Below are 16,703 nucleotides of genomic sequence, written 5' to 3'. Positions count from 1 at the left end.
TCATGAGCACGTTGCTCGGCAGCCTCCTTTCTCCTGTTGTTGTTTCTTCCAATGTTTGGCCATGGCCAGGAGCTTGAGGTTAGCTAGGTTGGCGGCTGCATCTTCTGGGAAGATATAGTCATAGTATTCTTCCCAGGCTGCCTCAGACCCATAGTCAGTCTGGACCTTTCTTCTCTTCTTGGCTTTCTTTGGCATGAGTTTGTTTACTCGGTCCTTCTCTGATACTGTCCCAAATTCATCTTCGAAGCTCCTCCAAGATTCCAGCAGCAGCAGCCTGTCTTCCTTGTCTTCACAGTTCCTCATGGTTTGGTTAGCCTCCTCATAGATCTGTCTGCATCTAGCCACACTTCCTTCTTCTCCTGTAGACAACTCAAAGCGAGCCCAGCTGATCCATACTTTGACGTGTTGCGTGCGCTGGAGCAAGCGTCGGTAAAGGTTTCGTGGTCTCTCCGTTTCTTCCTGCTCCATTTCAAAGTCGATGTACGATTTCCAAAGCACCTCTGGCATGTCTAAGTGTGGCTGGCTGATGGCTAACTCATAAATCGCCCGGGCTCTCTCCAGATCCCCAAGGAGTGTCTCTACTTCCGCAAACTGAATCCACGAGGCACAATTCTCAGGTGCAAATTCCAGCCACTTCTCGTAAAGCTTCCGGCATCTGTCGAATTCTCGCAGCTGCAGTTCCAGCTCTATGTAGCCTTTGAACAACTTGTTCTTTGGACATTTGCCCAGGGAAGTCCCCAAAACTCTCCTGGCAAATGGTACATTTTTCTGTCGTATTTCAAATTTTGCGTAATAGAGCCACATTTTGGCAAATGTGAACTTGCGGTGAGGAATTAATTGCAAAGAGGCCTGATACACCTGTCTGGTCCTGTCGGGATCCTTTGCCTCCAGTTCTTCATAGAGCGCATAGCGGACCCAGAGGTAGATGTAGCGCTTCCAGTGCCTCTTCTCCTCACTGGGGGGGACGTTGGCCACGGCTCTCTCATAAACCTCTCGCACTGTTTCCGCTTCTGCGTGGCTTTCCAGCAGGCGCAAGTAATCAAACCAGGCATCGAAATTGAGCGGATTAGCCCTCACTTCTGCTTCATACTTGGCCCTGCATTTGCTCTCGATGAGAGCTTCAATACCCGGCCTGTCACCAAACTTCTTCTCAAAGATGGTGTAGTTTTTCAAGAGCTCCTGGGCCCGGTGTTTGGGAATTCTGTCCAAGGCATACTTGTAGATGATTCGGGCCCTCTCCACTTCTTTCTGGTTTTCCTCAAACTTGGCAAACGCAACGAAAAGGCGTTCATCCATGTGTTCTTCTCCGAAGAACTCCACAGCTCTCTCATACACTTGGCGGGCATGGGCAAAGGCAGCCTGCTTCTCTTCGGAGCGGGCATATTTGATCCAGTTCTTCACGTGCGGGTGCACAAGAACAAATCGTTGATAAATGGTGCGTGCCCGCTCCACCTCTCTGTATCTCAGCTCCAAGTTAATGTAGGCGTGCCAGGCTTGCTCCTCGGGCTGCCATTCCATCCAGCGCTCAAACACCTGCCGGGCACCGGCAATGTTCCCCAGCATCTCCTCCATGGCCGTGTACTTGTACCAGAACTGGCTGACTCGCGGCAGCGTGGTGACGGCCCGCTCCCACACATTCCGGGCATGGTTGACCTGGCGATTCTTCATTTCCATTTCTGCGTAGCTCAGCCAGAGGGGGATGTTGCCATAGTCCACATCTAAAGCACGCTCGTAGATGGACCGAGCCCTTTGGATCTCCTTTAGACTTTCTTCCCACCTGGCGTATTTGATCCAGTTCCTCAGCACAGTCCTGTTTTTCCTGAGGTTGTCTTCGAAAGTCTTCCTTCTCCTCAGCTTGTAGTCACTGAGTTCTTCCTGGTCCGCGATCCTCTGTGCAGGCGGAGGCGGCCGAAGTTCGAGCTCTCGTTCTTTGGCTTCTCGGAGCAGTTGCTCGGCAGTGATCTGAACGGGAGCTGCAGCTTTGTTTTTGACCTTGGCTGCTTGAGGAATCCTCTGTTTCCCGGCTGTGGCGGAGGAGGAGGCCGCCATGTCTGCAGGAGGAGAGCCCCGGAGACACCCGCGCAGCATGCACTGGAAACCCAGTCAGCGGCCCAAGTTCAGGAGAGTTTGCCTACACTGCGAAGAGTCCCCAAGACAAAGCAAATCGCTGGGCAGAGCTGAGCCCTAGGAGAGACAAACAGCAGCCAACTCGCCTGCCTGCCCGCTGGCCCAGCTGCAGGAGATGGGGGCTGGCTGAGAGGCCTTTGCCTCCTGAGGTGGAGCAGAGGGATTATATAAGGGAGGGTGAGGAGGAGGCGTGGCCAGGGTGGATCCGGAATTGTCTTGGAACCCAGGGAACCTGTCACTGGGCACGGGAGGCGGGACCAGGGGGAAGGAGGGCGTGGACTCAGAGCAGCAGGAAGTGACCTCCAAGCCTGGGGCACTTTGCTGACTCATGCTCAGGAGCTGGACAGCGGTGATCACATGATTCCCTCAGGGGGAGTCTGAACAAAAGCCTATGGAGGAGAGCAGGGGAAGGGGAGGGGAGGGCATCATGCTCCCTTCTAGACCGAACTTTCAAAAATCTTTATAGTTAGGGAGGCTCATGGAAAACCAATCATCCAGAAGCCTAAGCCAGTGAGACCCAGCAAGAATATCTTGAAGGAGAAGGATGAGATGGAACTTGACCCAACAGATATCCCACTAGAGAAATGGACATGGCGCAGAGTGGATTGATGGGCTAAGGGAAGCAGGCACTGAGCTACGTGGAAAGGGAGCATTGCACAAGTAGCCTCTCAAGTCCAGGATAGGGGGAGGGTGGGAACAGACAGCCTGGGACTTGAGCCCATAAAGTGTATCAGCCACTTTAAGTGCCATGGCTGTTGTCACTCTGGTGTTTTCCATTCCTACAAGTTATGTCTACACAGCAAAGCAAATCTTTGTAGCAACTGTTTAGTTTTCTGTTTGTTTCTCTGGGTTTTATTGGCTGTTGCTTATTGGCTTTGTTTTGGGTTTTGTTTTTTGGTGGGGTATGTGGGTTTTGTGGCAGCACTGTGGCTTTAACTCAAGGCCTTGCATGTGGCTCAGCTGGTACTCTGCCATTTGAGCCATACCACCAGCCTGGCTTCCTGTCTGCTGGTTCGTTTTGCTTAGTGGGTTGGTTTCTAGTCCTGGCACTTGAATTGGGGCCCAGGCCCTTTCCCTGAGCCTGAGGTGCTGCTTTCAGTTATTTTTGAGCAGTTTACTGGAGATGAGAGTCTCACAGACTTTCCTACCTGGGCTGGCTTCCAACCATGATCCTCGGAGCTCAGCCTCCTGTGTAGATAAGTTTACAGGTAGGAGCCTCCAGAGACTTGCACAGGTTGTTTCATTGAGAGGACTTAAACATCCTAGGATTCTGGTGGCCAAAATGGTCCTGGAGCCCCCTGTGGCCAACAGGGGGCAGACTTTGCTGACTGTAACTGTAGGAAGAACACTTTCCAATTGTCCACCTCCTAGGGAGAACCAGGAAACTTGGTGGGTATATTTATTTGATATGTTTGTATTGTGGTTCCAGTCCTGGGGCTTTAATTCAGGGCCCTGGCACTGTCCCTGAGCTTCTTCTTGCTCAAGGCTAATTTTCTGCCTTCCAGCCTTTTCTGAATATTTCATTGGAGTGAAGAGTCTCTTGAGCTTTCCTCCCCAGTTTGGCTTTGGACACCAATGTGCAGATCTTAGCCTCCTGGATATCCTGTATTACAGGCATGAGCTACCAGTGCCCAGCTAGCTGGCTAGCTTTGAATCTTGCCTTCTGCCTTCTTCTGCCACCCACCCAGAAACTAACACAGTGTACCAAGACAAGAAGAGATGTCTTGACAGCTTGTTCTAGCAGCCACATCCTAATCGTTAGTGACCACTTTTGACCTGCTGCCCATCAAATACTGAGAATTTGGTGATTTGAAACAACAATAAGAGAAAAAATATTATTTTTAACGTTTAGCAATGTGCTCTAGGCTGGCCTCAAGCTCTCACTCCTCTTGCCTCAGTCTCACTCGTGCTAGCATGGCAAGCAAGCCTGACTATTCCTCAAAACAAAAAATTGTTCTTCCTCATGTTTCCCTATGTTGACTGGTGTTTCTCGGCTCTTGCCTTGGGGTGGCAGTCAGGTACCTTCTAGGGCTATAGGCTAAGCAGGTCTGGACATGCACAAGGCTGGCCAATGATGAGCATAGCTCCTCACTCAAGTCAACCAGGACCTGTCAGGTGTGAGATAAAAGAAGAAAGCCTCCCACCTCCTTACAATGAAGACCTATGATGGAATGAGCATGATTAATGTTGGCAACACTGCTTCCTTGCTTAATCTCCAGTAGGGCAGAGTTGTTCCCTCTGATCTGTCTGTCCCCGACTTGGTCAAAGCACTGTGGCATTTTCCTAGTCGCTTTTAAATAAATACACCCCTGTTGTGGTTGTGGCAATCCCTCCCTATGTATCCAACCAAGTACAATGAAAGCATGTGTGCATTCAAATTCTGTTATGTGGTTGTTCCTAACAGCTTCAGGTGTCTGAATGGTTCAGCACTGTACATGAACTAGGTAATCCTATCAAATAGTCGATTGTTCCTAGGTACCTTCCATATAGAAATGACTATGATACACATAGCGCTTAGGACAATGTGTTCCTGCATTTATGTGTCAAGGTGGATAATCACTAAACTCCTGAGGCCCCTCTAAGGTGTCCTCGGTAATATGAAGAAGCTGAACCCTCTGGGCCTGGTTGGTGGGTTCCCCCATGGAAGGTTTGCAGAAAGGAGACTGCCACATGCTTGAGGCAGGATAGAGTTTATTTCATTTTAGTTTCTTTATTTTGCCTTCCACAAGGAAATAATCATTTAACTCTACAAGCTTACAAATGAAAGTGTAGGGAAAGAAAACATGGAAAGGCTCAGAGGAAGCATTCTGAGTCAGGTATGGTAGCCGAAGGTGGAGGAGCTGAGTTGGATGAGGCTGGGTGGCTGGAATTTCAGAGCTGGAGGTTAAAGCCTGGGCCCTTGGCTGTCAGCTGAGGCCCCGTGGTTTGTGGTGGTGAGGTGCAAGCTGGTCTCCTTCAGGTCTCCTCCCCATGCTGGCTGTAACCTGGACCCAAGGGCTGGTGGAGTGCTTCAGGGCCTGCCACTCCAAATAGGCAGGCTATGTGGAGAACAAGGAAGGGTCTATAGCAGTGTTGGGTTGGGGGATGGGGGAAAGTGTGTCATGGAAAAACTCCTGCTTGAGGCCATCTTCCATGTTCATCAGACTCCCCAGGTCAGGAACTTTTTCATGAGATCCAAGTCCTGGTCTGAGAGCAGGGCCCCAAGTGGTTCCGGAGCTGGTTGTAGAGCTGTTGGCTGAAGGTCATCTTCTTCAGGGCCAGGCACTCTCTCATTGGAGCCTGGCCAGATGAGTCAGCAGCTCTCCCAAAAGAATTGATTGATTGATTCATTCATTCATTCATTCATTCACTCATTTACTTACGTAGATATTCATTTGCATGTGTGTTTTGAATGAATACAGTTGCCCTAGACAAGACCTTCATTCTCCACTCCAAAGTCAAACAGCACAGTGACGGGAATCAAATGGCTGTCATATTGTTACATGAAAAAACCTATAGTGCTTAACTGAAAAGAATGTTTGGTTTCTGTGATATCTCATCCATGCAGGTTGGTCAGTCTTGATATCCTCTTTGGCAGTACATACTACCTACCCTTCATTGAAAATCACCCACCCATAACCTTCTTGTAACGTACATCTTGTAGTTTAGTAACCTAGCAGCCTAACAGCCCTGCTTACGTTAGCTACCATTTTTAATCACTATATAAGCGGCTGTGCAAAAAATAAAGTTTGAGACCTTGATCAGAATCCTGTCTTGGTCTCCTTCCTTGTGTCTGATTTGTCTCTCATTCAGGTCCACTCCCCCTCGGGTTCCTGTTGACAAAACCCAGCTGGCTGGGACAAGCACAGTAGGGTTAAATTTTATTTTCTAGCACATTTTCAGGCTGTGAATATCCTCCTCATTGTGTTTGGGGCTACTTCATTGATAAGCAGCAATTCTTACACAAAAGATCACCCCTGTGGCTACTAATGGCACACAAAAAGAAGTGGTCTTGACTGTGGGGTTGGCCAGGGAGAGGGAGGATGTGTTCTCTAGTGGTGTCAGAAGCACAAACACAACACACTCTTGGAAACAAGGCAGTCATTCAGAGTCGCATTTTCAATCCTTCTATGTTCCTGATTAGCTGGGGCATTGTCGCTTAACAGCAAGACAGTCAAAGTTTGCAAAAGACATCTGGGGTCAGCCTTCACCAGTTATGGACCTGGAGACTGTTAGTGGGGGATGCTACAAGGGACTTTTGGTGCCAGTCCCCTCCTGCTATGTATACATTAGTTACTTATTGGGGCAGTAACTTGATTGCCTGGTGGAGCACCTGGCATTTCAAATATTTATCTGCTGATATTCCAGTACACAGCACAATTATCAAGCAAGGCAGTGAAGCATCTTACAAACAATGGCTAAAGCATCCTAACTTTAACTGACCTCTGGTCAAATGAATTCTCTCTGGCTACCTTGATTATTTTAGACTGCATTTTGTGCAGGCTTCACACTGACATGTTCCGCAGTTATTCCAGGACGTTTCAGGGCCCAGTCAGGCCCAAGCTACAATATGGAGGTGCACTGGCTGCTCAGGCTCCTCAAGGATTGATGTAGTCAGGTCTCTTCTCTACCATCTCTCATGTGATTCAGGGAGGAGGTGTGGAAGCATGATCAGTAAAAGCTAAGAATCCACCCGTGCTCACCCTGGAAGTGCTTTGCTTGATATGAGTCCCTGACTAGCCAGTGAGTGCTGGCAAAACTGACAATAAGGAGAGGTGGGGGTTGAGCTAATTTTCATATACGCTCAGGTTCCCTGATTAAACTTAAGAGCCATACTGTTAACACAGAGATGAAACGACCAGGGTAGACCATCCCCTGCAGAACTCTAGGCCCCTTAGCTTGTTGACTGTGCAAAGGTGACTTGGGTACAGTGGTTAGATCTCAAGAAAAAATTCTTGACATATTTTCAGAGGAGTAGGTGAACTTGGAGGAGAGTCTCCACCATGATTTTTTCTAGGAGTCCTCCTAGGCACCCACCAATATTTTCATGTTCAGCATGAGGTCTGCCTAGACCAAGCAACAGAAGTGCAGCTCGCCACTACCCCATACTCGCCACTATCGCATAGGCCTTCAGGGTAGTCTACGCCACAGCCAACTTGCACAGGAGTGCTGGAGGACAAGGGCTTGCACCTGCCACCACACATCAGGGGGCATCAGCCTTGGGCCCCAGATTCAGCCCCTGGCTGTGAAGCTCCAAAACCCAGGCCCCTCCAGATGGGGCTCCTCTATCCAGAGCCGCCTTCAACCAAGAAACCCAGCTGACGTGGCTCGCTTCCTCTTAATGATTCTTTTCAGTTTAGAGTGTGATCTGTGAACTTGTGCAATTCAATGAATATTTCCTCGTGGGAGGTAAAAATGAAATGAAATAAACTGATTGCTGCCTGAACCATGGACGGGGTGGTCTGTCTCCTCTCAGGGAACCTTTCACAAGGGAAGCCAACCACCTGGCCTGGCTTCTCTATATTTACTGAGGATGAAAGAGGCCAGTCCATACCAGCCCCCCTTGAGTAGGAAGTTACCTGAGCCCCTCTCCCTCCAGCATACGAGGACAAACCCGCGTCCTGTTATTTACTGTTATCTGAACTTTGCAGCCTGCAAGCAGGAACAAGCAGAAGGCACCAGCCCTGCTCCGGAAAATTGTGTCTAAAAGGACACTTCATCATTCCAAAAATCTGCGCACCCATGCAGCTTGGCACGTATCCCCTACTAGCCCAAATTAGTGTAAAGGAAAAGAAAATTCTTTCCCTAAACAAGGGTAGAGTTGGGGACTCCACCGTGTGAAGGAAACATCTGCAATTGGTAACCGCTAGACAAGGACACTTTCAGGAGAGGTCAAGAGGTGAGCGGATTACCCACCTTCCCACAGAAAATGGAATTATCATGTCAAATCCAATCAGCCCACACCCCTCCCCATTGCTCCAATGCCGGCCCTTATCTTGGATCAAACTCCTGTTGCCACCAGGGGAAACACCAAGTGGAACAGGAGTTCTCATTCTCCACTAGACTCTCAGCTCTCTTCTTGTGCAGCCCCTGCATCCAGACTCCTCTGCGTAGACCCATGTGCACATTTACTACCATGGGACGGTTACTGCTGCCTTCATCTGGTCCTTCTCCCCCTAAACTCCATGCCCCTGAGTGACCAGGAAGGAGCCAGAGAGAATGGGTGGCCCTTCTGAAGCACAGAGACAATGCAGTGCAATGTTCCCTCTCTCTGGGGAAGGGCCCCTCAACTCCTCCCCTTTCAGAAGGAAAGCATGATAGGCCTTATGCCAAATCACCCGAGCATACCCAACCAATTACCTCCAAGGGACCATCCCTTGACTGTGAGTCAGCCAAAGGGCCCCAGGCACTGAGGCCACTTCCCCTCTACCCAGACAGACCGACCACGCCCTCACCCACCCTGGCCACCTCTCCTTCAGACAGTGAGAGGTCCCCTAGGCTCTGAGGCCCTTTCCCCATCTGCTCTGGCCACACCTCCTCCCTGCCTTCCCCTATATAGGCTTCTCCACCCCTAAGCTTGGCCAGTCCCGTGGCAGTCTCACCTGAGCAAGCAGGAAGTTTGATCTTGCTGGCGGTCCCCTCCTCAACCCACTCTTTCCCCTGAGGAGATGGTGCTCACCGCATGCTTGCCTGCGCCCACTGGGCTATCTCAGAACCAAACTGAAGCCAGAGAGAAGGCTAGATGTCACGGACCCTGGCAGGCCTCCCTGGCCTCCTCCCGCAGAGAACCTCCCCCATATGGGCTCCGCAAAGGCTGGACACCCTGCTGCTTAGAGGACTTTGGAGACGGAGGCGCGTTCCCAGAGATCCCTGTGGCCCAGTGGCCGCTGGATATGGGTCGCGGGAAAACAAGGGCCAATGCACTGGCCATTCAGGTCGATTTCCGAGGGCGACTCCAATACCAAGCAATTGCTCGACAAGGACAGCCAAAAGCCAGGGTCATTTACAGCCAGCACGCTGACCTGGTCCCAAAGGAGGTGACCAATGCAGAGGATCCAGACTTGCGGAGACCCGACCAAGAGGCCATTCAAGAGACCACAGCAAAGACTCGGGCAGCCTTAGAGAAGCTTGTGTGGCAGAAGGTTGCTGCAGCCATGCCGGCTGGAGAAGCTGAGAGACCGGCCCCTGCTCAGTATGTGCGATACACGCCCTTTCAACAAGGAGAGGCATGGAACTCAGGGGCTAAGCAGAGGGTGATTCGGGTGGTGGACATGCAGAAAGATCCCATGGAGCCTCCGAGATTCAAGATCAATCAGAAGATTCCCCGGCCACCGCCTTCTCCTCCTGTACCTGTGCTGCGGTCCCCAAGTCGACGGATGACTGTGAAGGAACAACAAGAGTGGAAGATCCCCCCTTGCATTTCCAACTGGAAAAATGCAAAGGGTTATACAATTCCACTAGACAAGCGTCTGGCCACTGGTGCGAGAGGACTCCAGGCGGTGTGCATCAAGGATACCTTTGCTAAGCTGGCCCAAGCTCTCTATATTGCTGACCGCAAGGCTCGGGAGGCTGTCGAGGCCCGGGCCCAAGTGGAGAGGAAGATGGCTCACAAAGCAAAACAGAAACATGAGGAGAGACTGAGAGAGCTGGCCCAAAGGACCAGGGAGAGCAGAGCTGGGAGCAAAGCCCGAGTGGATGGAGAGGATGGGGAGCCACAGGAGAGGGCAGGGATCCGACAGGAGAGGCAGAAAGACAGGCGGTGTGACCGCAATCTTTACAGGGCAGCTCCGAAGAGGACGTGGAAACGACAGCATATTGAGCAACGAGATATCACTGAAGTCATTGCTCTCGGTGTCCCCAATCCTGGAACCTCCAATGAAGGTCAGTATTATGACCCAAGGCTCTTCAAGCAGCCCAAGGGTATGGACAGTGGCTTTGCCGGTGGAGAAGATGACTTTTACAACCTTTATGGCCACTCCTGGAGAGGGGCTGAACCCATGGCCCATACTATCTATAGGCCCAGGCCAGATCTGGACAAGGACATGTATGGCAATGACCTAGAAGCCAGAATGGAGACCCACAGGTTCTTTCCATGCAAAGAGTTTTCCGATTCAGAACAGAGGCAGGGAAGATTAGAAGGACCTGTTGAGTTTGAGGAAGATCCTTTTGGTTTGGACAAGTTTCTGCAAGAAGCAAAGCGGCAAGGCGGCTCAAAAAGACCCTCGGAGAGGAGCCAAGCCCAGGAACAGGAGCATGGAGGCAAGAAGAGGAGGAAGGCATAGATACTCCTTTCTTCCCCCTCGGTGAACTTGGTCCACAACCCTGATGGTGCCATTCCTGGGGGTACACTGTGTAGATGGTCAGAAGAAATCCAAATCTGGGAACCAGTTTCCAGGTTTGCAGGTGCTTCTGCCACCATGTGGCACTTAGAGAACATACCCTCCCTCTCCTTAACCAACTCCACAATCAAAGCCACTTCCGTTTGTATGCCATTAGGAGTCACAGGGGTGATCTTTTGTGTAAGAATGGCTGCTTCTCAATGAAGTAACCCCAATGGCAATGAGGAGGATGTTCACAGGCTGGAAATGTGCTAGCAAGGGAAACTTTCCCCTACTGTTCTGTTTGACTTTGAAGTGGGGAAAAGGAGGTGTTGTTTCGGGCAACTGTTTGTATTGATTGAAAACACACATACAAATAAATAAATGCCTATGTAAGTAAATGAATGAATCAATAAATGAATAAACTCATTTTGGAGAGTTGCTGACTCACAAGACCTTATGTCCCCAGGAAGTTGGAAACTGATCTGATCCACAAGGTTTATAGGACCACAAGGGAGAACATCTAGCTTGAGTTTAATGAGCTCCCTGCCATCAAGAAGATCATCCTCAGTCATCTCTCCCAGAGCAAACTTCACAAGCCCTTTCAGGCGCTGATATCAGACTTATGAGAGAATGAACAAGTGTGGGGATAAGAGAAGCACAGAAGGCCTAGGGTAGTGTTGAAGTAGAATAGAAAGACAGATGGTTAAGGATACAGACAGTGTTAGGTTTTTAAAGTAGGTAGCTGGTAAAGGAGAATGCCACACGGTATTCAGGCAGGAGAGAACATTTATTACTGAACTGCTGGCCTGTGGCCAAGATGATCCATGGCCAGAGAGAAGGGAGAGAGAGAGAGAGAGAGAGAGAGCGACCCCCACCCAGCCCTGCTTTATTTAGGGCAGGGGCAAGGGGTGTGGCCAGGTGGATTAGGAGGTGACCTCAGGGAAAGGGGAGGTAACTTCCTCCAGGTCTGCTGGTTACCCAGGTAACTGGATGGAGACTTAATGAGGTGGAGGCATCTGCATGTAGCCCTCAGGGAGAGGACCTTACAGACAGAAGAGACAATGGAGGCAGATGGGAAGGGTAGAAGGTGACAGGAACGGTAGAGGATGAAGGGGAAGATGGAAGCTGAGGAGAAGTGTGGTGGGAGCTTGGAAGTTTGGAGGGGAAGTGAAGTGTAGAGCAGAAAAGGAAGGATGAATGGAATGATACATAGGAAAGGAGGGTGGAAGGGAAAGAAAAGAGTGATTCAAAAAGGGATGGGTGAAGAGGAAAGAAAGGTTGGAGAAAGAGGGGAAGGATAGATGTGATTAGAAAGGTGCAAGCGAAGGAGAGAGTAGACAGGAGGTAGTGTTGGGGGAAAAGAGAAGGTTTGAGGTGGAAAGGATGGGTGGATGTGAAGTGAAGGCTGTGAGAGAAGAAAACCTTTGAGGAAGAAGGGAAAGAATGTGAAAGAAGGATGCAGGCACCGAGCTACCACCAGGCTATGGGAAGGGAGCATTGCCCTAGTAGTCCCTCAAGTCCAGGATAGGGGAAGAGTGGGAAAAGACAGTCTGGTACTTGAGTCAATAATGTGGTTCAGCCACGTTAACTGCTATGGCTGTTGTCACTCTAGTATTTTTCATTCCCACAAATTATGTCCACACAGTAAAGCAAATCTTTGTACCAACTGTTTGGTTTTTGTGTTTGTTTCTCTGGGTTTTATTGGTTGTTGCTTATTGCTTTGTTTTGGTTCTGTTTTAGTTTTGGGTTTGTTTGATTTTAAAGATTTTTTGTCTTTTGATTTTTAGTACTAGGGATCAAACCCAGGTCGTTGCACTTGCTAGGCAGGTGCTTTGCCACTGATCTATATCCCAGCCCTGTTTTTGTTTTTTAATGGGGTATATGTGTTTTGTGACAGCATTGGGTCTTTAAATCAGGCATTGCACATGGTTCAGCTGTTGCTCTGCGATTTGAGCCATTCGAGTAGCCTGGCCTCCTATCTGCTGGTTCATTTTGCTTTGTGGGTTGGTTTCCAGTCCTGGCACTTGAATTGAGGCCTGGGCCCTGTCCTTGAGTCTGAGGTGCAGCTTTTAGTTATTTTTGAGCAGTTTACTGGAGATGAGAGTCTCATGGAATTTCCTACCTGGGCTGACTTCCAACCATGATCCTCAGAGCTCAGACTTCTGGATAGATAAGTTTACAGGTAGGAGCCTCCAGAGCCCAGCACACATTGTTTTATAGAAAGGATTTAAGCATCCTAGCATTCTAGTAGCCAAAATGGTCCTGGAGCCAATCCCCTGGGGCCAACAGGGGGCAGACTGTGCTCATTGTTACTGTGGGAAGAACACTTTCCTAGGCAGAGCGAGGAACATTGCTGGGTATATTTATTGGATATACATGTAATCTGGTTCCAGCCCTGGGTCTTGAATTCAGGCCTGGGGCACTGTCCCTGAGATTCAATTGGCTCAAGGCTAATTTTCTGCCTCTCAGCCAAAGATCTAACTTCCAGCTTTTTCTGAGAATTTCATTAGAGGTATGAGTCTCATGAACTTTCCTACCTACGTTGACTGTGAACCCCCATGCGCAGATCTCAGCCTCCTGGATATCCTGTATTACAGGCATGAGCCACCAGTGCCCACCTAGCTGGCTAGCTTTGAATCCGGCCTTCTGCCTCTCCTGCCACCCACACAGACACTAACACAGTGTAACAAGACAAGAAGATATGGGTTGACAGCTTGTTCTAGTAGCCACATCCTAATCATTAGTGACCACCTTTGACCTGCTGCCCATCAAATACTGAGAATTTGGTGATTTGAAACAACAGTAACAGAAAAAAAGATTTCTTTTCTTTTTTTTTTTTTTTTTAACATTTAGCAATGTGATCCAGACTGGCTTCAAGCTCTCACTCCTCTTGCCTCAGTCTCACTACTGCTAGTTTGGCAAGCAAGCCCGATTACACCTCAAAACCAAAAATTGTTCTTCCTAATGCTTCCTTAAGTTGACTGGTCTCGTTCAGCTCTTGACTTGGGGTAGCAGTCAGGTGCCTGTTGGGGCTGTAGGGTAAGCAGGTCTGGACTTGCACACGGCTGGCCAATGATGAGCAGAAGCCATGTTTGGGTCACAGCTTCTCACTCAAGTCAACCAGGAACAGGGCAAGGACCTGTCAGGTATGACATTAAAAAAGCCTCACAGCTGCTTACAATGAAGACCTATGATAGAATGAGCAGGGTTAATGTTGCCAATACTACTTCCATGCTTAATCTCCAGTTGGGCAGAGTTGTTCCCTTGGATCTGCCTCTCCCTGACTTGTTCAAAGCACTGTGGCGTTTTCCTAGTAGCTTCTAAATAAATACACACCTGATGTGGTTGTGGCAATCCCTTCCTAGGTACCAAACCAAGTACAATAAAAGGATGTTTCTATCTAAAGTCTCTTATGCAGTTTTCCGAGCGCTGATATCCACCATGGTCAATGATTAAGCACTGTACATGAACTAAGTAATCCTATCAGGTTGTACCTAGTTGATTGTACCTAGTTATCTTCCATATATAGAAAGAAATGGCTAGGATACACACAGCACTTGGGGCAATGTATTCCTGCATTCATGTGTCAAGGTGGATAATGGCTAATCTTCCCAGCTCCCCTTTTAATGTGCCCTGAGTAAATATAAAGAAGCCCAACCCTGTGGGCCTGGTTGATGGATTCGCTCATGAGAGGATCGCTGAAAGGAGACCACCGCATGTTTCAGGCCGGAAAGAGTTTATTTCATTTTATTTTCTTTATTTTGCCTCCCACAAGAAAACAGTCGTTTAATTCTACAAGCCTAAAAATCAAAATGGAGGGAAAGAAAATATGGAAAGGCTCAGAGGAAGTGTTCTGAGTCAGGTGTGGTGGCCAAAGGTGGCTCTGGATGGAGGAGCCGAGTCTGCTTGAGGTTGGGTGGCTGGAAATTCACAGGTGGAGGCTAAAGCCCGGGGCCCCAGCTAAGGCCCCTCAGGTTGTGGTGGTGAGGTGCAAGCCAGTCTCCTTCAGGTCTTGTCCCCCAGCTGGCTGTAACCTAGACCCCAGGGCTGGTGGGGTGCTTCAGCGTGTGCCACTCAGAACAGGCAGGCCCTGTGGGGAAAAAGGAAGGCTCTATGGCTGGGAAGAAGGCATGGGAGGGTGGCAGGTAGGGGTGGGAGGGAGGTGTCTCATGGGAAAACTCCTGCTTGAAGCCATCTTCCATGTTCATCAGACTCCCCAGGGAACAGGTCAGGAACTTTTCCATGAGATCCAAGTCCTGGTCTCAGAGCAGGGCCCCAAGAAGCTGGTTGTAGAGCTGTTGGCCGAAGGTCATCTTCTTCAGGGCCAGGCACTCTCTCCTTGGAGCCTGGCCAGATTTTCTCACTTGGCATCCCCAAGGGAGGGGTCCTTGCAAACCTTGTGGATCAGATCAATCTCCAACTTCCCTGGGACACAGGGGCTTGTGATTCAGCAGCTCTTTTGAAAAGTGTTTATTGATTGATTGATTCATTCATTCATTTATTTATTTATTTGCATGTGCTTGTGTGTGTGTGTGTGTGTGTGTGTGTGTGTGTGTGTGTGTGATTTGAATCAACCATTTGAATACAAACATTTCCCCTAAACAAGACCTTCTTTTCCCCACTCCAAAGTCCAACAGCACAGTAGGAGAAAGTTTCACTGGCTAGCACATTTCCAGACTGTGAACATTGTCCTCATTTGCCCAGGCCCGCGGGGTTTTGTCAACAGGAGCCCGAGGGGGAATTGACCTGAATGAGAGACAAACCAGACATAAGGAAGGAGACCAAGACAGGATTCTGATCAAGGTCTCAAACTTTATTTTTACACAGCAGCTTATATAGTGATTAGCAAGGGGGTAACTGACGTGAGCAGGGCTGTTGGGGGTGCTCGGCTCCTAAATCACAAAATGTACATTACAAGAAGGTTATGGGTGGGTGATTTTCAATGAAGGGTAAGATGTACTGCCAAACAGGATATCAGAACTAACCAACCTGCATGGATGAGGTATCACAGACACCAAACATTCTTTTCAATTAGCCCTATAGATTATTCATGTTACAATATGACAGCCATTTGGCTCCTGGCACTCATTGTGATTGGAGATACTTCATTGATAAGCAGCCATTCTTACACAAAAGATCATCCCTGTGACTACTAATGGCACACAAAAGGAAGTGGTCTTTGTTAGGTTTTTTAAAGTAGGTAGCCAGTAAAGGAGAATGCCACATGGTATTCAGGCAGGAGAGAACATTTATTACTGAACTGCTCGCCTGTGGCCAAGATGATCCATGGCCTGAGAGAAGGGAGAGAGAGAGGGAGAGAGAGCGACCCCCACCCAGCCCTGCTTTATTTAGGGCAGGGGCAAGGGGTGTGGCTAGGTGGATTAGGAGGTGACCTCAGGGAAAGGGGAGGTAACTGCCTCCAGGTCTGCTGGTTACCCAGGTAACTGGGTGGAGACTTAATGAGGTGGGGGTATCTGCATGTAGCCCTCAGGGAGAGGACCTTACATTCCAGCCTTTTAATAGTTATGAAGAAGGGTGGAGACTCTCTCTGGCTGCTTCCTGCTGGCAAGGAGCGTAGGCATTAGGGGTAAAAGGCAGAAATGTGGCCCTTCCTGGAGAAAGCGAGCAGCAGGGTCCCTTGGTGGTAGATGCCAGTCCTTGAATGAAGCCTGGAAGAAGTCTCATGAGGCAGGGGCTGGGAAAAAAAAATATTAAGGCAAAAGGAAGGGTTTAGGGCACAAAATTAAAAATTGGGTGACTTGGACAGTTCTTATACTCAGGCATGGACATTAGATGGACAAGCTACTATCTCTTGATCCCCCGGCTCTGATTAATTTTGAAAGGGCGAGACAAAGTGACTCCATTTAGGATGCGATCATTCTCCTCTTACTCCACTCCATGATACTTGTTCCCGGAACTGGCTGAGTCCCAGTGGTCTAGGTGCTTGTTGCTGGGATGGCTTGCCCCCATTGGCATTCACGGGGTTTGAACTCAGGGCCTGGGCACTGTCCCTGAGCACTTCTGCTCAAGGCTAGTACTCTACCACTTGAGCCATAGCTCCACTTCCAGCATTTGGCTGGTAAGAGATAAATCTCTTCAGCCATGCTTCCAGCCTGGCTCTTCGCTGGTTAGTTGGGAGATGGAGTTTGAGAGATTTTCTGCCTGGGCTGGCTTCGAACTACAATCCCAGGCGTCTTTGCCACAAAAGCCCTTTTTGATTTCCAATTAAAACAACAAAGAGACCAAGGGGACTAGAGCTTACCTGTACCTTGTCAA

General features: G+C 49.2%; 2 protein-coding genes across 2 annotated transcripts; one reads left to right on the top strand and one right to left on the bottom strand.

The window, feature by feature from the left end:
• On the bottom strand, nucleotides 1-2,049 carry LOC125343361 (crooked neck-like protein 1). Its single transcript, XM_048335728.1, has one exon. The coding sequence runs from the start codon at nucleotides 2,047-2,049 to the stop codon at nucleotides 1-3; it is 2,049 nt and encodes a 682-aa protein (XP_048191685.1).
• A 6,725-nt stretch (nucleotides 2,050-8,774) lies between these two features.
• Nucleotides 8,775-10,388, top strand: LOC125344023 (SNW domain-containing protein 1-like). The gene has a single exon (XM_048336640.1). The coding sequence runs from the start codon at nucleotides 8,775-8,777 to the stop codon at nucleotides 10,386-10,388; it is 1,614 nt and encodes a 537-aa protein (XP_048192597.1).
• Nucleotides 10,389-16,703: the final 6,315 nt, after the last annotated feature.

This window comes from Perognathus longimembris, chromosome 2 (genome assembly GCF_023159225.1).
Source record: "Perognathus longimembris pacificus isolate PPM17 chromosome 2, ASM2315922v1, whole genome shotgun sequence".
In the NCBI taxonomy this organism is placed as follows: Eukaryota; Metazoa; Chordata; class Mammalia; order Rodentia; family Heteromyidae; genus Perognathus; species Perognathus longimembris.
Note: the sequence above shows the minus strand (reverse complement) of the source record. Positions and strands in the feature narration are given on the sequence as shown.